Raw genomic sequence first — 23,325 nt, forward strand, 5'->3', positions numbered from 1 at the left:
CTGACTCTCTGTAGCCTAAAGCCCGTGGCATCACTGTTGCTTAATGCTCTCTGGTAATTCTAAGGCGCAATCAGGTTTGAAAACCAGTGGTCCAGAGGTCTGGATCCTCTTCTACTTCTAAATTTCATTCTGGGGTGCCTGGGTGGCTCAGTGGGTTAAGCCTCTGCCTTCGGCTCAGGTCACAATCTCGGGGTCCTGGGATCGAGCCCTGCATCAGGCTCTCTGCTCAGCAGGGATCCTGCTTTCCCCGGCCCCCACCTGCCTTTCTGCCTACTTGTGATCTCTCTCTCTCTCTCTGTCAAATAAATAATAAATAAAATCTTTATCAATTTCTTTCTGGATTATTCCTCCTGCATTATGATTCTGGCTCCTCTGAGTTTGCTCAGTCTGAGCCAAATTCACCGTTGAGTTTTGCATCTGCCATTCCCTGCAGTTCTAATGTTCTTCTCCACTCATTAAACACTTTGAGTCTCCTCCGGCTATTCTTTCATTCGAAGGCATAATTTCTTCATAATTTCCAGCTAATAAAGTTCCAGATTGGATTTTTATTTTTGTGTCTACTTGAAGAAATATGTGGAGGCTTCTTTTGGGTTGGAATTATATCTTTTGATGCATTCTCTTTCCTAGGAGGGTGCTGAATTTTAATATATGTTCTGATCTATTATCCACGGTTCTGAGTCTCTCATTTAGTTCCTGCCACATAAAAGGTACTCAGCAAATATTTGTTGAATGTACATGTCACTGTTTCTTCTCTCTTCTTTAACTCTTATGCTATGCTCAAATAGTCAATCAGTTTCTGAATCACGCTGATGGAAGCTCTTAAGTATATCTAAAATCCATTTTCTTGGTTGTGTTAGCAACCATTGTTGCCTTGGTGTAAACCATCATTGTCTATTTGTGCTTCCAGTTTCTCTCCTTCCTCCCTCAGATGCATCCCTCTCCCACAATGAACACTAACCCTGCCTCTGCACCCCAGCTTCCACTGGGAAGCCAAAGAGATTTAAAACAATTTTTTTTTCAAATTTAGTATTTTGATTTTTATCACATGAATGCTTACATAAGGAGAATTTTTTAATATAAAAATAAAGTCTACTATATTATCCCAAGAAATGTCTTTTTATTTATACAAGTACATTTTGTTGTTTGCTTTATAGAGAGTTTGCGTTTTCTAAGTCTTCTCTCTCTCACATTGACTGGTTGATATTGTGAATTGGGTCTTTTTGTGGATTACAGTTCCTATGCAGCTATTGCTGGCATTTTGTAAAGCTGTTTTTAGAACTTCTCTTTTTTCTGAAGTTTCTTAATTATACAGTCATATAATTCGCAAGCAAAGTATAATTTTGCTCTTTCTAAAATCTATGTCTATTATTTGTCTTCATGCGTAATTCTATTTTTTTAAGATTTTTTAAATTTTTAAATAATCTCTACAACCAATGTGGGGCTCGAACTTACAACCCAGAGATCAAAAGTCACATGCTCTACCGAATGAGCCAGCCAGGTACCCCATTCTTGTGTAATTTTAGTGGATATAACTTTTGAATGCTGTTACTTAATAATGGTAATGAAGGGCAGCTTTTGCTTTTGAATTTACTGACATGCCTCTAGGGTTTCATCACAAAGAGTAATTCTGATTTCTTATATCGAGATAGATACCACTCGTTGCATTAAAGAAACATCCTTTTGTTTCAGTTTTACCATGTTTCTAAAGTCTTAAAACCTGGGATAAATGTTTAATTTTTTATGTGTTGTATTGCATCTGTCAACATGATTGTATAGTTATTCCTGTTTTGTCAATTAATGTGAAAAATTATATTATTAAATATCTTGAGCTCAAACCAACCTTGCATTTCTAAAACAAATGCTCCTTGGTCTAATATGTTATTCTTTTAAGGTACTGTTGGAGCCTGTCTAATTATACAGTATTTTTTGGCCTTATTTTTCTAAACAGCCAGTCTTTAGTTCTACTGACTATGCCCTCTTTGTTGTATTTTGATAAGATGAAGGTCCTTCCTTGCATATATGCAACCACTCATACCATATAAAATTAATTGTAATTACCTAAGTTGCTAGGGCTATTTTAGGGCTTAATGGCTTTATATTTGCTATTCTCCCTACTATCCTTCCTTCCCATTTGCCTTTCAAACTCATGCAAGACTGAGCTCATTGGCCATTATCGGTCCCCCCTTTGATGGTGTTTCTGCAAATATACTGCCCACATTCTGTTTGTTTTGTTTTGTTTTGTTTTAGAGAGAGAAAGAGAGCTTGAGCAAGGGGAGGGGCAGATGGAGGCGGCGGGGGGGGGGAGAGAGAGAGAAAGAGAGAGAAGCAGATTCCCCTCTGAGCATAGAGCCGGACTCAGGGTTCAATCCCACAACTCTGACATTGTGACCTGAGCTGAAATCAAGATTTGGACACTCAACTGACCAAGCCACCCAGGTGCCCTGTTGCCGACATTCTTAACTCCACTGATCATTCTCTCTTCTGCTATCTCTCTGTACTTTCTTCATATCTCTGTTATAATACTGTGTATACATACATATATATATACACACACACACTATATATATATATATATACATACACATACACACTCTATATAATATTATATGCAATATAATATTATAATGGCATCAAAATTATTTTTATATCTGTTTCTCTCACTCTATTTTATGTCTTTGATGATGGAGATTTTGACTTCCCAACTGTGGATCAGCACAATGTTCTCAGCACAATGCCTCTGTGTAGTAGGTGCTTAGTAAATGCTATTTAGAGGAATGAGTGACTGAGGGAACTCATCCTTACATTCTTCTCACCTTATTGCAAGGCTTCCTGGAAAGTAATTTAGGTTGCTCTCAGTATGTCATGGAAAAATCAGCACATATAGTCTTGGTTGTGTTTCTTTAAAATGGCCTGTCTGTGGTTCTCTGCAGGATCCCAAATCATGTATTTAAATTATTTAAGCTGCTGTGTTACTTTAATGTGGCATTCCTGGTGGCAGGCCATTATATTTAGACCTAATGGAAGACAGGATGGTGAAGACAGGGCTAGTCATTCTTTCATTGTTCTTTCATAAAAATATGTGCAGTTAATGGGAATGGGAGAATTTTTCATTCCACAAATGTTTACTGAGCACCTTCTACATGCTAGTGACTGTGCTGGTGATTCAGCAGGAAATTCGACAGACAAGGTCCTTCAGCAAAACTTACATTCTCCCAAACGAAAGCAATAATCAGTTAAATAGATTGGAGAGAGGGTGATGGAGTGGAGGTAAGGGATTGTTGTGGATGCTTGTGGTCAGAGAAGGAATGTCTGAGGAGCTAATAATTGCCCTGAAAGTTAAGAAGGTGCAAGCCGCTGCTCCAGGAAACCAGAAGTTTGTTTGAGCCAAAGGCAGCAATGAGCTCGGCATTTTTAAGGAATGGCGGGCAGTCTGGTCTGCTTGGAAGGTAGTGAGCTGAGGCTGGCAAATAGAGTTGTAAATGTAAAGTCGGAAGGATATAGATCGTCAGGGGCATGTGGACCATAATTAGGATTTATGGAGATTATATTTTTAATGTGATGAGGCATCTTTGGAGACTTTTGATTAGAGGAATGACATGATTTATTTTATATTTTTAAAAGATCATTTGGCTGCTATGTGAAGAATGAGGAGTTTATGTTCCCCTAAGTATTATTATAAGAAGTGTTTGCACAAAAATACTTGACTCGCTGCTGTGACCAGAAGAAAGCATATGATGGCATCTGTGCTATCGCTGGGAAGATAGGGGTGAGAAATTACCATTTTTCACTGCTGAGTCATGGTAAAATCTCTTTTGACCACTCATTTAACCCCCTTTCCTCCTATCTTCTTCCCCAGTGTATGACTTTCAGTCACTGTGTTTATATGAGCTACCGCTTTTCTCACCTTCTCATTTTCTTATTCCAATGCCTTACCAACCTCATAGCGTTACTGATGGCCCCAATATTAATCAGTCATATTGCTAGATTTTTCTACAACCTACAGAGAGATAAAGAGTAGTTTATGGGGTTTTTTTTTTTAAAAGCCAAATTGTATCCTATGATTGACTGAGCAGCATTATTATGAGCCATTGTAAAACAGTAGACAGCCCAGAGGTACTTGCAAAGGTGGCAATGAAACAAAGCAAACTTTAAATTGATTTAGCAAAACACTTAGTTACTATTTCATGGTAGGCAAAACAATAATAAATCTTAAAGGAAGAATCTTCCTAGGACATTATGAAAAATAAAACTAGCATAAACTCATTGGTTGCTGTCAGCACTCATTTTTATGGTGTTTACATGAACATTGGTAACAGAGAATGAGATAATTTATTTGTGACTTTTGGCTGACGTTAGAACATATCAGTAGGGATCCTCAAGTCTGCCTGTAGCCATGGTGTTGGTTAACTTTGTCTCACAAAAATGAAATTGCATTTTGTTTACTGAAAAATAAGGAATCCTCTTGGCCAGACGCGTGTCTCCCCTCTCCAGCACCTGTTCCACATTGTTAACCGGGGCCAGTGGTGGGCTAGGGCTGGCTTCCAGTGCCTCTCCCGAGACGGTCGTTAGAATCTCTTCCTAGCACCGTGCTTCGTGATCTGGGATCTCATGTTGGTACCCTGCAAGCAGCCACAGTGGGAGAATTTATAACCTGGAAACTGGCACAGGGTACAGATCTGGGGTTCTATTCTCCCCAACTCCCCAGGAGCTGGTTGCTAAACATTTACCATCCCTTCACTGCCTGGCTGTTCCAGCAGAAACTCAGCGTGTTGGACTACAAGCTCCTTGTCTCTCTTTCCACTCTTCCTTGCTGTCAGCCTACTTCTCCTGCATTCCTTATTTGTTGACAGACTTTAAACCCAGGCTCACATCTCCAGAGGCATCTGTGACCCTTCCTTTTTCCCTTTTGCCCTGACATGACATCCTTTTCCAAATCCTATAGATTATCCCTTCTCCTATCTCATGTGCTTTATGTCTCCTCTCTGTTTCTGCTGACAACCTCTCCCCTCCCATCCCCCACCAATAAATCCCTGGTCATGTTGTGTTTTGTTTTTTTTTTTCCTTTTGTAACCCCTGGTTGGGTCATCCTCAATAGATGCCTAACTCCCTCGAACCCCATTTAATCCTCTGTCTCCACTTCCTCCAGCCTACCTCACACCAAATTATCATCAGCTGATGTTTTCTGTTTTCTGTTATGTTTTCTGTTTTATCCCTTTTCTGCTCAAATCTGTCAGTGACTCTTCTGATCTCCAAATAAGGCTCGTGCTTCATAGCTTAGCATACAAGGCCATCCATTATCTGAGCACAACCTACCTTTCTAATGATTTCCTAAGACTTTTGTTCCTTCTCTTGATGCTCAGGAATTTTCAAATGGCACACGTGGCATTTCAAACAAAAGTATTTCTAAAATACGAGTTTTCTGAAAAGCCCTTTCTTCCTCTTTGTCTGGGTAAAACCAGCTCTTTCTTTTAAGATGTAACTCGAATGAAACCTCCTCCTTGGAATCTTTTCTAACTTCTCACTCTCTCCCCTCCTTGCCAGAACACTCTCTCTCCTGTACTCCCCTGGTAATACTGAACTGCTTTTTATAGCACTCATCGATTTCCTCCTTTTATTACAATTTATTTTAGCACATTGTGTAGCTGGAGTAGAAACCCCATCTTTTTCATCTTTGGCCCTAATGTGGGGGTGAACACTGTGCCCTACTCAGCAGAGATTTGTTGAAAGAATAAATAAAAGGGAAAGAAGGTTTATACTTAACTTGAATGCCCTTTAGCTGCTAGGTGTAAAGAAAATAAAAGCACAGGAAGTACAAAATGGTATAATAGCCATATTTCTGGAAGTTCCCCAAAAGTTAACTTTTAAGTGGAACGTTTTTTACTTTTTGTAATGTGTTTGAAGGGGATATCATATGGAAGCTGGAAGAGAATAGAATAATTCCACAGTGGAACAGAAGGTAGAATCAGAACAAATGGGTTGAAGCTACGGAATGCATTTTCATTTAATATATAAGAAAACTTCCTGAGAGATAGAAGACTTAATTGTTTATCACAGGAATGATATTCCTAAAAAGCTACTGAACTGTTGTCACAGACATGATGCAGATGTATGACCATCTGCCAGGGAGGTTATAAAAGGAATTCCTGCAGCAAGTAGATGTTCATTAAGGTATTTTAAGACTCTTGAGTGTATGAATTGGTGACTGTTTATGAGTCACCCAGCCTATTGGTAGGGTTTTTGAGCACTCACTGTCCTAAACCAAGATAGACTGCCACAGTGGTGGTTTACTATTCAGATGGGAGCCATAAAATATTTAGGAAGAAAGCATCTAGAAAATCTCCTCTACCCCCCCCCCCAAAAAGATGGTTTCTAAATTTTGGGTCCTCTGACGGGGAAAATTGTTCCACCACTAATTTTACATCATAAAATTAAGGTTTAAGAAACCTGCCATATTGGTTTTTTTCTCCTTAGGAGCCAAGGACCAATTCAGCACTAAATTTCTGCCTGATTAAAACTTTGGCTTAGTAGTATTTTAGTTCATTTGCTGTGGGTCTCAAAGGTCGTGGACTGAGAGAGTGGAACTCTTATTCTGCAATGCTGGGAACCCTGTCCCTCATCTGTAGTTCTTCCTCACCTGGAAATACCATTTGCAAATTTCACTTAATTCTACCCCCTTCTTTGCTAGGTGTTTGCGCTGGGTCATTGATCTTCACCCAGCTGCTGATTTAGAACATAGCCTTGATTTTTACCCCTTACCCCACTCTGCTGTGTATAAGCAAAAGCGTGCACGTGTGTGTGTGTGTGTGTGTGTGTGTGTGTGTGTGTGTGTGTGTGTTTTCTTCCAGGAATTTTTTTCAGGGATTTACTAGCAACCAAAAGTAAAGAGAAGGACAATCTTTCTCCTACATTTTTGACCCCATCTTTACCTATTTTTCTTCAGACATTGGTCTCCCAGTTACCTAACCCCTTCATCTCTTTTATTTCAACATCTTCTCTTGGACTTCTTTTTCCTTGGTGCCAAACATACCCATGTCTCTTTGATCCTACCACATGTGCATACACGCACACACAAGTGTTCCACATATCCCTGCATTCTGCCATTCCATTTCTCTCCCCTTCACTGCCAACCTACTGGAAGAATGGCCTTCACTCAATGTCTCACACAGTTCCCACCTTCCATACTTTTGTCCCCACCCCATGAAACTATTCCTACCAAGGCCTTCACTGACTCCTGGTTGCCTAACCCAGTGGCCTGTTTCTAGATCTTACTCCCCCAGGCCATTGGTTGTACTTAAAACCATGGGATGCTCACTCCTCCTTGAAACTTTTTCAGGTCATTGAACTATCTGATTCTCATTGTCATCTTAGAATTTACTTTATCCGAACTTGACTTTATAAATATCTATAAATGATTCATTCAGATAAATGGTTTTGAGCATCTCCTCTTGACCAGGGCTGGCAAAAGATAGTGAACAAAACTTGCCCTCTCTGGAGCGTAGGGAGCTGAATGGAGTGGGGATCAATCAGATAAGAACAGAGTTTCGGGCTGTGACGAGGGTCACTCAGGAGCACCATGAGAATGTCAAATAGCAACCTTGTCTAGCTTGGGGATCTCAGAAGCTCCCTTGAGAAAGCTTTTGGCCTGCATAGTGAAGGAGGGGTAGATTCTAACCTGGAGAAGGGAGAAGGAGGAACAGCATGTGTTGTATTAGACACTGTGTTGCAGAGCAGAGAACATGGACCCAGCTTTGTCACTTATTACCTACATTATAGTAAAAAAAAAAAAAACAAACCTGCTTGACTTCCTTGGGTCTTAGTTCTCTCTTCTGTTAAAATTTTTGCAGTCAAGGGGAGCCTGCTTCCCCCTCTTTCTCTGCCTGCCTCTCTGCCTACTTGTGATCTCTGTCTGTCAAATAAATAAATAAAATCTTTAAAAAAATTTTTTTTGCAGTCAAAATTACATGTATTTACATATGCAACACACCTGGCATATTATATAGTAGGTACTGAGGGAATGTTGCCTTACCCTACTTCTTCCACTATTGGGGGTTATGAGTGTTCTGGTGCCTTCGAAGCAATATTCTCAGTTGCTTCTAGGAAAGAGGCCTCACATCCCACCTCTCTGGGGCTTATATGAGGGTGCTATCATTTGAGCAGAGGGTGGGAAGCTGCAAGGTGGTTGGCCCCTGCTGTTTATAGTTTGAGTTTGGGGAATGTCTGGTCCCTGCACGTGCCATCACCCACTGATGGGAATGGGTGGGCTCCTCAGGAAGGATACTTCTCTTAGGTCTAGGGACCAAGTTTTCCCTGTACAGTCAAGCAGCACAGAGTACGGAGTGCAAAAATCCCATCCTGGGGCAGCGACTGGATGTGGATACTGGTTTATTGTGGAACCAAAGGCACGGCAGATGCTTGATGAAAGGCACCCAGCATCTGAAAAAGTTCGCCCCAGCACGGCATCCTCTGGGGGCATGGCCACCGCTGCCGCCCTTTTATTAATGCACGTAGTGGACTTGGCAGCCCTCCACTGTCTAATGTGAACAAGGCCTCTGGAAGGCTCGGCCCCTTTGAAGCAGCTGGGCTGGTGGTGGCTGCCACGTATGGCCAGGGTGTGGCCTCCAGATGCTGGACGCCTTCACTTTGACAGATTTTCCTCACTGCCCCTCGTGACCGCACACTGCCTGTGCCTGCCTCTCAGCCGGCAACCGTGGTCTAGAGCTGGGCCACGAATGGCAAGATTCCACAGAGGACTGCTGAGACTGGGAGTCCCCCCTCTAATGAGAGAAAGTACCAACTGCCAATTACACACCCTTCTCACGTTGAGTTTCGGGGGGATGAAGAGAGGAGACCTTGCTTGCTGCCTGGCATCTATCTCATAGCCTTCATGCCCCTGTATGGATGAATTTCTCTCTCCTCCTTAACAATTGGACAGTCTGTTTTCTCACTTACTTTTCCTGAGAACCCCATGAGAGATGACACACGGAAAGGGGAAAGACTATACCCAGATGGGCTTTTGCTTTTGGCCTCACCTCACTGCCTCTCCAGTCTCCCTGATGGCTTATCCTGTGAAAGAGCTTTCCTCTCCCCCAGGGCACCCTGCTCATCTCCGGGCACCTCCCGAGTGCAGTCCCCCACTTGCCGGAGCCCCAGATGGAGCCTCCTTAGTTGGGCCGCCTGTGGCCTGCTGCCCTCCCCCATCTTGCCCTGCCCTCCCCATGACACTGTGCAAGTCCCAAGATGGAGGCAGGCTCCTCTTTGCTTCTGGACTCCCCACTGAGCCCAACCTGTTGTTTTGCACACAGCAGACACTCAATGAGTGTTTGTCCCATTGAATGAAACAATTGCAAAGGTGATGTATATCTGTGTTGGGGATAGAAATATAATGAGGTGGGCTTGTAACAAAGAAGAGATATTGAAGATTTTCTCAGTAAAGATCCCCCTCTCGTTTCTGGAAGGTCTTTCCAAGTGTGAATATCACCTAATTTTTAGGGCTAACTAAGGGCTAGACAAGTCCATTTTTAGACATAAGAGTCCTAGAATGCTAGTACAGTAATGATTCTGCCATTATACTAATTAGGAAGCAGGAACATGACTGGCACCTTTGGCCTCTCATTATGTTACCACCTCAGACGTGGTACCTCCTACTCAGGTGAAGGGTCTGGTAGTCTTTTGTACTTGGGATTCTTTGCAAAAATAAAGTAGGTCAAGCTAGATACAGTGCATAGGTAAAATGAGATTTTACAAAAAACAAAAAAGCGTAGGTTTTTTCCCACTGATGCTCCACCTCACCTGCCCTCCAGCGGGGAGTGCCTCAGATAATCTGCCCTCTGTGTCTCTGTGGCTGGTACCCAGGAGGCTCTTAGTTTACGTGGGGATGTAGTCCACCAGCCAGCCTCACCGTTGTTTTACAGCGAACATGATGGTGCTGAATTGAACATGTTTAAGAGCAAAGTGATTGATTTTCTGACAAGCAGCCATTTTTATGTTCTGCTTTATCAGCCAGCCTCCTGCTCCCACCCCCTACCCTCAAAAGTGGAGTAAGAAGCAAATGCTGGAATAAGAATGAAGGTTACTTGGCACTCTACCTCTCAGCCACTAGAGGGGGGTAGTGACCAGGCTTCCCCTTTCCCTGGCTGGCTTACGAGACATACTTGCCTAAATTGAAATAATGAGTTATCCCTGGGAGAGTGACAATCCAGACAATGTTCGCTAATCATGGTCACCTTTTCCCCTCTGTGGAGCTGGTGTTTCATACTTAAGCAAAGATATTTCATTTTTCCCAAGAGGAATATTTTCGAACCCTGTTAGTAGTTCTAGAGTCTCTGGATTGGTCTCTTTGAAGTTGTAGCCCCTGGGCCTGGGGCAAATAGCAGGACAGTGCACACAGCTTCCCCAACCCTAAGGCACAAGAAAGCTTAATTATGAGCCTGGGGATTATAGTCTCCACATACGGTCTGATAGATGGATTTATCAAGGGACAAAATATTTTAAGCTCCAGACCATGTGTGATGGTTGTTTGGTCTCTGCTCAGAGCAAGTGCTAAGGATTCCTGTTAAAATTGCCATCTATGGAAAATCGTAAACATTGCTATCTTTAAAGGAGGTCTCTGTGCCTCCTGTGTTATTCCACAAAACAATCTCTAGCTTTAGAAGGGTGTCTAAGGCTGAGGGCCATTTCTGGAACTCCCATGCCATGCTAGCTTCTACCACGCAGGCAATGCCATTTGCCTCCCGGGGAATTTAACCTGGGAGAGTTAAGGCAATCAGTATCGTTCAGTGTCTGGAGAGAGCACATTAGCTTAAAGTATAGAGTCCCTAGGTTTTAAGTTGGAACTCCGTCCATGTAAGTAGGCAAATGTATACACGATAAGACCAGAGTGCAGGTGATCAGAAAAGAGGTTCGTTGTGAATAATTCTCAAAATGGTTGGTAGGTTTTTCCCTGTGACTTCGATAGTTGTATTTTTATTCCTGTCAAGGCAGAAAAAGAGCAGCTACAGGGGGAAGGACACCAGACGTCAGAAGCTGAAGAACACACAAAGCTGAAGGGGGGGCTGGGGCATATCACTGAGGCACCATCACGGGCACCAGCTCGCTGACTGATTCTGGGTGGCTCCCCGTGTCACCCCTGTGAGTTCAGGTTGGAGATGATGAGGACTTGGATCCCTCGGAGAAAGAAATGTCTTCACATCTGGACCTGCCAGGCTGCTGTGTGAGGAAACGGGGTCTTAGTCAACAGGTTCTGTGACTGTTTGTCAAAGGAGTCTTTGTTTTGTCTTGTTTTTTAATTAATATTGGAGGTTGAACCACATGACCATCAGATCTGAGATCTGGTGATTTGGAAACTTAAAACTTCTCCTTTTGCCTGAAATTTCCTTTTCCTCATTCTGTAATGAAGCAAAATTCCACACATCCTTCGAGATCCAGCTCCTGTGTCTTTCCTACTGTGTGAAGCCTTCTGGACTTAGTCCTCGGTATCCCGTTTGCACAAACTTCCTGCCCATAACAGCCTTTGCTATGTCATTTGGAGTTTGAAGTTGTGTCTGTCTCTGTTGATGGCTGTGCCTCCCTCTGTACCACAAACAAAAAGGGCTCAATGAATTCATTCTTCCCACTTAAGAGTGGGCTAAGTCTAATGTGTGTATATCTGTGGGGATGGGGATCTGATGAGGCTGGGTTGCAGATAGGTTCAGTATCCACCACCAGAGAAGCAGCAAGACTCCCAGGTTGTCCTGCCCCATCTCCTTAGATTGAGTTTGTGAGAAAAATAAGCTTATCCAGAGACACCTGGCCTTGTGGTACTGTCCTGGAAACCTAGGCAACTGTGGAGCCAACATTTTAGACAATATTTGACACCAGATATTCTCACCGATCTTTTAAGCCACTGTGGTGCCAAACTATGGCTGGCTCAGGAAGGATCTGGAAGGAGCAGCGCGGACTCCCTGCTGGCTGCCTCCACAGGTTTGCCCCACCCTTATTAACAACTCAGTAAAGCAACCTCATGTTTCCCATTATTGAATCTTTTGGCCTTGTTTTTTATGCCAATAGGCTGGGCTTTTTTGTGAATTGGTGAGGGTGCCCTTATAGTATTGAGAAGAGCAGAGGTAGCCGCTACTGAGTTAGGGATGAAGTTATTTTCTTAGGTATAGCACGACACGGCTATGTCTTCTTATGGCTACTACCTGTAGTTACTTCTGTGCAATTCGAGTTAGGGAGGTTGGGGCAAAATTTCAAGGATTAAAGTGTAAGTGAATTTATTAATAGTCTCTTGGTAGTTAAACACACTTCTGTCCACCCAGCCAGGACTGTCTTCTGAATCCTCTCCCCTCCCCCTTCCCCACAGATCCCCAGCCACTATAGTACAAGCCTGAGATGCTTTCACCTGACTCTGTGAACTTCCTAGATACATGGAGCAAGGAAAGCCGTAGGAACCCAATGTGGTTTTCTAGTCAGCTTCTGGACTAAGCAGCATGTTACTGTTGCTCTCAGGAAAGCTGACTTCTAAACAGAGCAACACAGTCCGGCCAAAGACCCCTCCTGATGGCAGAGGGGGAAGGCCAGGCTCTGGCTCTGGCTCCCAGATGGGGCTGGCTACTGTCACTCCTGGCCTGCCCTTCTGTTCTCCCAGAAGCAGTGTGGAGAGTTCCCAGTGGTTAATACATCTGTCTTTCAAAACTCTGTTTGGGTAGCAAATGCATGAACACTTACCTCTCTCTGACAGGGCTGGCCTGCATGCCAGAGAAAGCAGAGGGAAAACCACTCGGTATGCTGTTGCTAGGAAGCAGAGAGATGTTTGATGTTTTGATTTTAGCAGCATTTGGAGGCTTGTCTTTTTAATAACGCAAAGAGCTATAGGTTGTTCTTACAATATTGAATATGTGCTTTTCTGAAAATGTGTTATTAAAGCAGACTACTCAAACCAGATCCTTTATTCTGCCATTCATTAAATTAAAAAGAAAATCCCCTGGGATACCAGAGAGGGGTGCAAGAAGTTCAAAATGAAGATGAAATGTTCCTAAGGAAGCAGCTTAGCTCATAGGTTGCAGTGGTGGGCAGCCCAGGGGCCAAAGCCACACTAGGCACTGGCGGGAGGAGGAGGAGGGGCAAAGACAGAATTCACACTCCTAAGATACCAGGGTCCAACTGTGACTCCATGGAAGCTGGGCAAAGGTCATCAAGCCATTCTCATTCACTCTTTTGATGATTCACTGTCTTTACTGAGCTGTGTGTTCAAGGCACTGTGCTTGGCCGGATGAACAAGATACAGCTCCCCTCTCTAACCGACAAAGAGGTAATTAGGATTCAGAGGGTCTGTGCCAGGATAAAGATGTAGAAGGGACAGGACTCAGTAGGAAGGGGCTGACTTCTCCCAGGCCAGTCAGGGAGCATCGTGGAGGAGTTTGAACTGAGTCTTAAATGATAGACATCAGATTCTTTCAGTAGAAAAAGATGGGGAAACACGGTCAAGACAAAAATGGCAAGGTGGAAGGAAGCCTGAGGATTAATGAGACATTCCCTATGACTGGGTAAAAGAATGTGAGTGGCGAAGAAAAAGGGATGATCTAGAGCGCTAGCAACTATGAATTTAAACTTTCTCTCTAAGTGCCCAGGAAGAGCTGGAGTGAGCCCAGTCTTGATCTCACAACATCTGTAAGCCTCTCTCTCTGGGGAGAAGAGGAATGGTTTCCCACCACAGATGGAGCTGCACACTTGGGACCACTATCCAGTAGAACTTTCTGCAGGGATACAACTTGTGTAAGTCAGCACTGCCCAGTATGATGGCCTCTTGCCACATAGGGCCATGGGACACCTGAAATGTGACTAAGGAGCTGAATTTAACATTTTGCTTAATTGTAATGAATTTAAATTTCCATTTAAACAGCTCCACATGGCTTGTGACTTCTTTCTAGAGCTTTGCAGGAGGCAGCGGTTGTAACCTAATGGTGGGGAGAAGCTGATGGGGGCTCCCCTGCAGCGAAATGGTGATAAGTTGGGTTTCATGGAGGGCACTGACCCCAGGTGGATTCTGATTCCAGTTACGGTGCTGCGTGCTGTGAGGAGAAGTCTTCAAAGTGTCTTCCTGAGACATGACACCCATACAGGAAGCCATTGCAGAAGGGGGCAGCTGGTGTGCGACAAAAGGGCTGCTCAGCACAGCACTGGCCTGGGAGGGCCCTATGCTAGCTCCTGGCACCCCCTTTTTGTATTGCTGCGGTATGCAGCTCTGTGAGCCCCAAGGACCAGGAACCCTGCCCGCACCTCTTGCTGTCAGGAAAGGTGCCGGGAGCAGGGTGCGGAAATCAGAACATCATTTCTAGATGCATTCATCAGCTCCTGTGTCAGAAGGCACACTTCAAAGGGCTCCTCAGGCAGCTGATGATTCTGTAGTACCAGTAGAGCTTTCCTGGAAAAGCCCTATTATAACGCAGCCTATGTTTTTTCACTGGAGCAATGCGCGCCTATGTTTCCTGCGTAGGAATTCAACATCGAACGGAACAAAATTGTGACAGAATCATGCCACAAAGGCAAAGAAACCAAAGCCATAAATCTTACCACTAAAAGTGATAACATTCTCCTCCATGTTCTATGAAATGAATATAAAGCCTCTGCCTTTGGCTCAGGTCATGATCCCAGGGTCCTGGGGTCAAGCCCCGCATCAGGCTCTCTGCTCAGCAGGGAGTCTGCTTCCTCCTCTCTCTCTGCCTGACTCTCTGCCTACTTGTGATCTCTGTCTGTCAAATAAATAAATTAATTAAATATTTATTTTAAAAAAAGAAAGAAAGAAAGAATACCAATTTTCTATTACCATATAACAATTCAATTCCACTGTAATAGATTTTTCTCATGCCGAACTATTGTGATCAACACAAATTGGACACTTGAATCACAATAGCTTTGCCCCTCCCTGAAATCTGGAGTGCATTTGAGGATGCTTCTACTTTTCCCTTAATAAGTTCTTTTTCTTAATAAAGTCCTTCCAGCAGAAGCATGCCCAGTTATCCCATTATCCATTCCAACCATCTGGTTGTCAAGTTCATGGCATCGCTTGACCAATGAGGTGGGAGTCTGAGGACGACACCCAGTGAATAGAGTCAAAGCCCGTGCGGGAGGCCTCAGTTTCACAGATTGGAAAACTTGAGCTGGAGAAATATTTAATAACTAAGACCTACCCATGGATATTTTAATTTCCTCCCATTCTTTGTGCTTTATTTTCCTGTTCTAGTCCCTACATCCTGACTGAAATACTAATATGTCTCATGTTACTCTTTTTGTCAACTTAAAAATACACCGATTTTTATCTTTTTAGAAAAGTGATGTGTGTTTATTGTAGAAAATACAGATATGGAGAAAATAAGAAGAGCCACAATTCTACCACCTCGAGCTGACTGCTGTGAACATTTGGGCATATCTGTTGTCAGTTATTTTTGTCTTATGTGTGACCACGCAGTACTGAAACAGGTTTGCTCTTTTTCAATCAATCCTGCTGGAATATTTCCTCATATTTTAAAAAACATCATTGCAGTCTCTGTAGGATATAAAGGTCACCTAGATGTATTTAACTGTTTCCCTGTTACAGGCAATTCGGCTTCTCCCCCTGCCCTCTTTTTCATTTCAAATAGCACTGTGGTGAAGACTCTTGTATATACAGCCTTTGTCCACATGCACTACTATTTTTTTTTAAGATTTTATGTATTCATTCGACACAGAGAGAGATCACAAGTAGGCAGAGAGGCAGGCAGAGAGAGAGGAGGAAGCAGGCTCCCTGCTGAGCAGAGAGCCCGATGCGGGGCTTGACCCCAGGACCCTGGGATCATGACCTGAGCCGAAGGCAGAGGCTTTAACCCACTGAGCCACCCAGGCGCCCCGCATTACTATTTTCTTGGGTGTGAAATGTCTCTGCCAGAGGAAGGAGCCTCCTTAGGGCTATTTGTAAGTATTGCCAAATTGCTCCCTGGAAAGATCTTTTAGTGCGTTTGTTATTAATATGGCTGTTGAGATGAGAAAGACCTGAATCACAGTCTTGGTTTTGCAGTTCCAGATCTGCGATCAGCCATGTGACCTTGCACAAGCTAAACCATCCAAGCTCCAGTTTCCCCAAGAGTTAAGTGGGCCAGGAGTAACACGTGCCTCAGACCCCTTTGCTGTGTGGACTAGATGCAACAATCCCCGTACAAGCCGACGGTAGCAAAATGCCTGACGTAGGAGCTGAGAGTTGTACACTTGGCCAGCAAGAGCTGGGACCCTCTCTTTCTCCATTCTCTCACAAACCCTGGGTACAGTTTGGTGTAAAAATCATCAACTTGACAAGTGAATAAAAAAAGACATCTTGTAGTTTTAACTTCTGTGACAAAACACATCTCTCTAGCCTTTAAATATATTTGAAATATTTCAAGCCAAGGGTGGCTTTGACAAACGTTTTTTCCTCCAGTGTTGTTCCTCATGAGTGCCAAGTAATAGAATAAGCTCAACTCTTCCTTCGTTTTAAAGGGCAGATCCGTCGCTGGCTGTGTGTATGCCCTGCGTGGCCTGTCGTGGACACAGAGGGTGGGCAATATGCCGTGGTTATTAAATGTGGGCTTCCACACGAAATGTGAGCTCACCGCGTTTTCTCTCGACAGCTCAGTGAATTGGATTTAGCTGTCCCTAGTTCACTTGAAATTGCATAAATAGCTTCCTAAGACAACCAGTAGAAAGAAAGAGAAAAGAAGGAAAACATTCCCCAATAACCCTTGCACCTAAACCAATTAAATTCTGTTTACTGTCCACAGTTCTACAGAGTCGCATTAGATGTACTTTCAAATCAGAGGATGTGTTTCCTTACACAGAGACCACCGCATTCCCACAGGAGAACCATCATTTCACCGGGCCCACTCGGTGCCACTCCGTGCCCATCGCGTTGGTGGGACCCGTGCCCAAAGGACTGACACTCCATAGGCCAGGGAGGTCCCCAGGGCATGAAGCCAGGGTGGGATGAGAGGCTATAGCACCAGGTCACCAAAACCTCTCTGGGAAGTCAGAGCTGAGTGGGACCATGATGGGTGTGGGTTGGTCTGGAATGGAAATGAAAACAGCGAAGACAGTGGTGTTGAGGAGTGTTCGTCCTCAGATCTTCAGAGGCCGTTTTAAGAACAGGCTTTAGTTGGCTTTTCTCAGAAGCCTGGAGGCTCTGCATGAGTTTAAAGACACAGCACTGTGTCTTGTATGTGTTTGCCAGTGAGCATGATTTCACAGGGTTTCTGTAATGCAAGCGGGAGGAGGTATTAAGAAATACAGTCTTGGGGCACCTGGGTGGGTTGGTCAGTTACGGGTCAGACTCTTGACTTCGGCTCAGGTCACGATCTCAGGGTCCTGACATCAAGCCCCACACTGGGCTCAGTGTGGAGTCTGCTTGTTCCTCTCCCTCTGTTCCTCCACACCCTGTTCTCCATCTCTCTCCCCTCCTCTCTATCTCAAATACATAAAATCTTTAAAAAAAAATACAATTTTTATTATTACAGAGAGGAGAGGGATCCGTTTTTCTGTCCTGTATCAGTCATCAGATAATTTTCTGTCTTAAGTGTCAGTCATCAGATAATTTCTCACTTGAGGACACGGAGGAGGCTCGTTACGTTTCAGTACAATTGCTTTTTGTCCTTGTTAGTTTCTGTTTCCAAGGCTGTGTTCTTGAGGGTTGGGCTATAATAATCAGGTACATGGTGAGTCTATTGATTCTTTAATATAGTTTCTGCATTTAATTCTTGTTCCGAGCAGGCAGTGCACCACCTTGGCACAGAGCTAGCTGGCCACTCTCGGTGATCAGATGTGTACACATGTCCCATGTGAGATCAGATGTGTACACACATCCCACAAGAGAAAGTGCTGGCATATTCACATTGGATTATCACATCCTGGGCACTTCTCAAGATCATCTGTGCTGTTTGTAATATTGAGTATTATAATTATTTGTTTTTGCTTTCAGCCTTGAATTTGGTTCTATAAGGAAGAGGTTTTGCTGAACATGAATATGGACAAAAATAAGAGTAGTTTAATGTTCTTAATCTTGAGGGCCTCTTGCATAAATGTGAAGTCCAAACTGGGAGGGAGTGAACTTGCTGCAAGGTGAAGATGAAGAAGGTTCTCTGATTCTAGGCCATAACAGGAAGAGCCCCAGTCTAAGGGGAATTAGTTTAATTCACTCTTTTGCCACTTTTTAATGGGACTTGGGCCCATCTGTTCATTTGTAAAATGGCCTCTTTATTTATAAAATATAGACTGTGCTTTGCCTATGTAGCACTCAGTGACAGACTGAAGCAAAAACATTTTGTAAATGGTAATAGGACATCCCAATGTAAATTCATTACTGTGTCCTAGAGGTCAAGGTGCTTGAAAATTTGTTGGTTTACATTGAAGCCCATTTCAGTTCCCCTGATGTCCTGGCCCATCATTTCCATATTTAAACTTAAGCTATGAAGCTCTTGGCTCAGTCTTCTTTATCTTTCGGTCTAATTAGGAGTCTGAATGTTTTGCTTTATTTGGAATTTGTCACCCCACATTCTAAAGAATGAGGTTCAGTATTTCTTAAAAGACTAAGATTCTAAGCTACTGTAAAAATAAATCTTAATTGTATGTCTTCAGAAGGCCCTGGGATTTTTATACTTTCATCATGTTAGTCACTATTTTGGTTATATTGAAGTAGAAACTATGTTTCCTATATTAGAGCTATTCACAAAATGACAGCACTTTGAATGGTGACTGCAGCCTAGGAGCTGTGTTTCCAACATGGTAACCTCTAGGCATATTGATTATTTGCATCTAAGTGAGTTAAAATAAAATCAAATAAAAAATTTGGTTCCTCACACTAGATACATTCCAAGTGCTCAATAGCCAGATACAGGTAGTAGAGACTGCTTTGGATAGTGGAGATTGTAGAACATTTACTATCATTACAGGAAGTTTTCTTGGAGAGTCCTGCTCTAGAAGAAAGGGAACCTACTATCACATTGTTCAGACATACCCCATAAGGCTTCATGCAGAACTTTTATGCCATTTTTAGATTTCCAACCTAAAGTATCAACCTTTAATGGCCAATCAAGGTTTGACATCCACCCACCCACCCCTGTCTACAAGTCACATTTAAGGTATGTGATGAAATTTGATATTTTTACATGTTCATTTCTTTCTGTTGGGTTCCTTAGGTCCTGCGTGACAGACATGTGTGAATGTCCAGTCCATAAAAACTGTTACTGTGAGTCATTCCTGGCGTATACCCGGGCCTGTCAGAGAGAGGGCATCAGTGTCCACTGGGAGCCTCAGCAGAATTGTGCAGGTGAGAAATTCCTGGCATATCCATCCATCAGAAGTTCACTACAGCTCCCAAAATAGCAATGGAAGAGATTTGCTGATGTGGGCCACATTTCCCCTTGGCCAAAGGGAAATTCCATCATAGTCCAACTAGATTGCAACTTGATAAAACACAAGGGCTTCCCACTAGGCAGGATAGAAAGCACTTAAGAGAAATGCTTTGTGACAAGCACATTTGAACAATTTAAGGATTTCCACTGTTGCAAAATCTTCCCAACCTCAAGCTACCCCAGCTGGATGTACTCAGCACATGGACAATCACAGCTGTGGCTTAGGTTATGTGTGGAACAAAGACGATTCATGATGATTACAGTCATTTAAGGTCTTCAGGATAAGTGTGATTTTTTGTTAAACCCTAGCAGAATGTTCTTTTGCCTCTGAGAGATAGATTTCTATATTCCTTGTTATAGCTCTTTGATCTCGGGCAGGTTAATTGGCTTATTTGAGATCTGTAAAATGGACTTCTTTGTTCATTCAAGAAATATTTCTTACCCAGTGGCTAAGTGCTGGGCATTGTGCTGAGCACAGCTGGTACTCTGGTGACTCAAAGAGAAGAAACCCTTGTCATTGAGGTGCCCATAGCCCAAAAGGAGAACCAGACAAAAATAGTAACTCTACAACAAATACTTGCTAAGTATGTTAACTGTGATGAAGGAAGCAAATAAGGAAGAGCAAAAGAAAGCAAATGGAGAGGGAGTGGGTGACTCCTTAGGTGGTGACAAAGGAAAGCTTCTCTGTGGCTGTGACATTTCAGCTGAGTCTGGAAGGATCGAAGGGAGTCAGAGCAAGCATTCTATGCAGAAAAAAACACATTTTATGGCCACAAAGTAGGAACAAGATAGCATGCTCTTATATTGGAAGGGAGCTGGTGTGGTTCAAGCATGGTTTGCGAGGGGAAGAGAGTGGAGAAGAAGCAGCAGCTGCATCGGGCAGGGCTTTTCAGGTCTCCGGAAGGTGGGTAGCCTTTACTGTAAGAGGAGTGGGAGCCACTGTTGGGCTTTAAGCAAGCCTCTTTCTGCTTCCCAAAGTTCACCCTGTGTCCGGGCTACTGTGGGGGGAATAGAAGGGCTGGGGCAAGATTGAAAGCAGGTGACCAGGCAAGAGACTGTTGCCATAGTGGTGGTGAACGGTGGTGGTTTGGATTAAGATGGAGGGAGTGTATGGGGAGAGAAGAAGAGAGATTCCCACTATAGTTTGGAATTTTACGATAATATCTATTACACAGAGTGATAAGCATCCGTGGTGCATATATGAAACATCTGGAAGAGTGTCCAACTCATAGAAGCAGCTGATGCTATTCAGATTTAAAGATGAGATGACTGAATATTTGTCACTTACCTCAAGGGTTGGCAGACATTTTTCTGAAAAGGGCCAGATTTTGCCTGGAATGAAGAGACTGGAGTTTGCCCTCCAGTCTCTAGGTTGGATTAGCCTCTAGGCTAATCCTAATAACCTTAGCTCTCGTATTAGGAAGGATGGCAGTCGGTGACACTGCTAACTCTAGAATGCCTGTATTGGTGGATGACACGAGTGGTCATCTGGTTGGAGAGTGGTCTAGAAGAACTGTGTTAAAGCTGTGTTTTCAGTGCACGGCCATCTTGTTTACTTTGACCAGTGGGTCTCAATCTGGCTGGACACCGGAGTCACTGGGGAGTTTAAAAAATAAACCAGAAACCTATGCCTGGGCCCCATGCCCAAATATCCTGCTTTAACTGGCCTTCTGTAGCTTTTAAAACTTCTCGGGTGAGGGGCATGTGGGTGGGGCAGCCGGTTAAGTGTCTGACTCTTGGTTTTGGCTCAGGTGGTGAGGTGACATCAGGGTCCTGGGATCGAGCCCCACATCAGGCTCTGTGCTTAGTGTGGAGTCTGCTTGTGATTCTCTTCTCCTTCCACTCTCCCTTCCCAATGTGCTTTCTTCTTCAAATTAACAAATAAAATCTTAAAAGAAAACAAAAGTTTACCAGGTCATTCTGACCTGCAGCCAAAGTTGAAACCATGGAGTTAATTTTTATGCCTATTTGGGTGGCTTTGAGGGGAGAGGATGACAGGTATTTGGGGGTTATTAAAAATTCTCTAAGCTGCCGCTTGACAAAATCACTAGTCTGTGTCCTTGAAAAGCCCCAAACCCTTTTACTTCTTTCTGATTTTTCTTTTGGAATTTGCTCTCCTCTGCAAACCCAAGTCCAGTCTTTGTATCTGAGTTCACTTTCCACAGCAAGAGTACCTCTCTGTTGATGCCACCCTTCTCAAAGGAGTATTGATTGATAAAAATAACTCACAGTAATGCCAGCAGGCCAGGCCAGAGGACCCAGAGGGGATCCTGCAGGACCAACCAAGATGGTCCTTGGCTTCACACAGGATGGAAAGCAAACGCGAGCCAGCAGGAAGTAAGAGCGGAGTTTATTGAAGATATATATATATGGAAGATAGAGACAGAGCATCTGGGAGGCTCAGAAAGGAAATGGAGGATGAGTCTAATCTTTGTGTGGGGTCTGGAGTCTTTACTGACGGTTGTGACCTGGTGCACATATCTTCTCAGGCACGTAGAAACTGGTCAGAACAAGGACAGGGTCCAGGTGTCCATCATGAGTCACTCATTCCCTGGAATCAGGGTGTCTTGGCATCTTCAAGATGTCTAACGCTAGTGGTCTAGCATACGTGCCTGATGACTTCGCCCTGTCATTTCTTAGATACCACCATTTGTGCCGGAAGACTCCAAAGAAATAGTTAACTCCTCATCCCTTACAAGGACTTATATTAAGACATGTGCATGGTGGGAGGTGCAGGTCCTAGCAAGCATAGAAGCAGGAAAGGGAGCAAAATGTAGATTTTTATGAAGTCTTTCAGTTTCCCTAGCTGAGTAGTAAGATGTGGCGTAGGCTCCTAAAAAGTAAGACCAAATGGCTTAGCTCTCACCTAATGTATCAGTGCGGGGTTGCATAGTGAAGGTGATGTTTTGAGGGACCCATCCTTTCAGTGCATCTTGAATAGTCCGTGTTCCCTTTCTCTCCTTTGAGTCCTCCTTGCCTCACATCTATCAGAAAATGAGTGAGATATATGGAGGCCAGCCCCATCCCTCTACCCTCTGTGATTTAGAGCTCTGCAGAACCTTATAAACTTTATTAGCTGTGGGGGTGCCGTGGTAAGGCTTATATTAGATACACAATCTAGGAACACTCTCTTCCTGGCCCGGAGCTCTGTGTAGCCCCATCTGAGTGCACACACTGGATCTGAGGACAGCACGTTTCCCCCGGCATCCTGATTTCAGGGACCGAATGTCAGGAGCTACAATCACTTTTCTAACGGACAAGGAATATGGCTCTTGAAAGGTTCCATTTACCACTTAAAATTAATGGACCCATCTGAGTGAGGCCTGATTGCACAGTTGCAGGGGAACCCTTACACACGCACGTGTACACACACACACACACACACACAATAAGCTTCCACAGATTGGCAGCTGGTACATGAAAATAAATTTACAGAGACATGCAGCACCTTTCAGTAGATCCAGTTCCAATTAATCGGAAATACTGAAGACCCTAAGAATACTCCTTCATTGTTTTCAGCTCCCAGATCTTTTTTTTTTTTTTTTTTTACATTTTATTTATTTATTTGACAGAGAGAGACACAGTGAGAGAGGGAACACAAGCAGGGGGAGAGGGAGAAGCAGGCTTCCCACTGAGCAGGGAGCCCAATGCAGGGCTTGATCCCAGGACCCTGGGATCATGACCTGAGTCGAAGGCAGACACTTAATGACTGAGCCATCAGGCATCCCCTCCCAGATCTTTTGACTTATGACAGCACTTACGGCCACTTAATACAGAGAAGAGAAATCTTCCAGAATAAAAAGCTTGGAAGTTGAACAGATAAGAAGCCAGCCAGGCTAGAAACTCTGAATGAGCAAGTGACATTTGCAAGGCTATAGAGTGGGTTTTAGCTCTATCATGACTACCAGCAGGAAGTGTACATGTGGCTGAAAGGACA

At 43.6% G+C, this 23,325-nt stretch overlaps 1 protein-coding gene across 2 annotated transcripts in view; it reads left to right on the forward strand.

Annotated features, from left to right (window-relative positions):
• Positions 1-23,325, forward strand: part of BMPER (BMP binding endothelial regulator) — a 247,467-nt gene that overhangs the window by 216,199 nt on the left and 7,943 nt on the right. For both annotated transcript variants that reach the window (XM_080818648.1, XM_080818647.1), the window contains exon 14: positions 19,173-19,303. In XM_080818648.1, coding sequence (XP_080674774.1) covers positions 19,173-19,303 — 131 coding nt within the window. The remainder of the gene's footprint in view (positions 1-19,172; positions 19,304-23,325) is intronic.

This window comes from Martes martes, assembly GCF_963455335.1.
Source record: "Martes martes genome assembly, chromosome: 11".
Classification (NCBI taxonomy): domain Eukaryota; kingdom Metazoa; phylum Chordata; class Mammalia; order Carnivora; family Mustelidae; genus Martes; species Martes martes.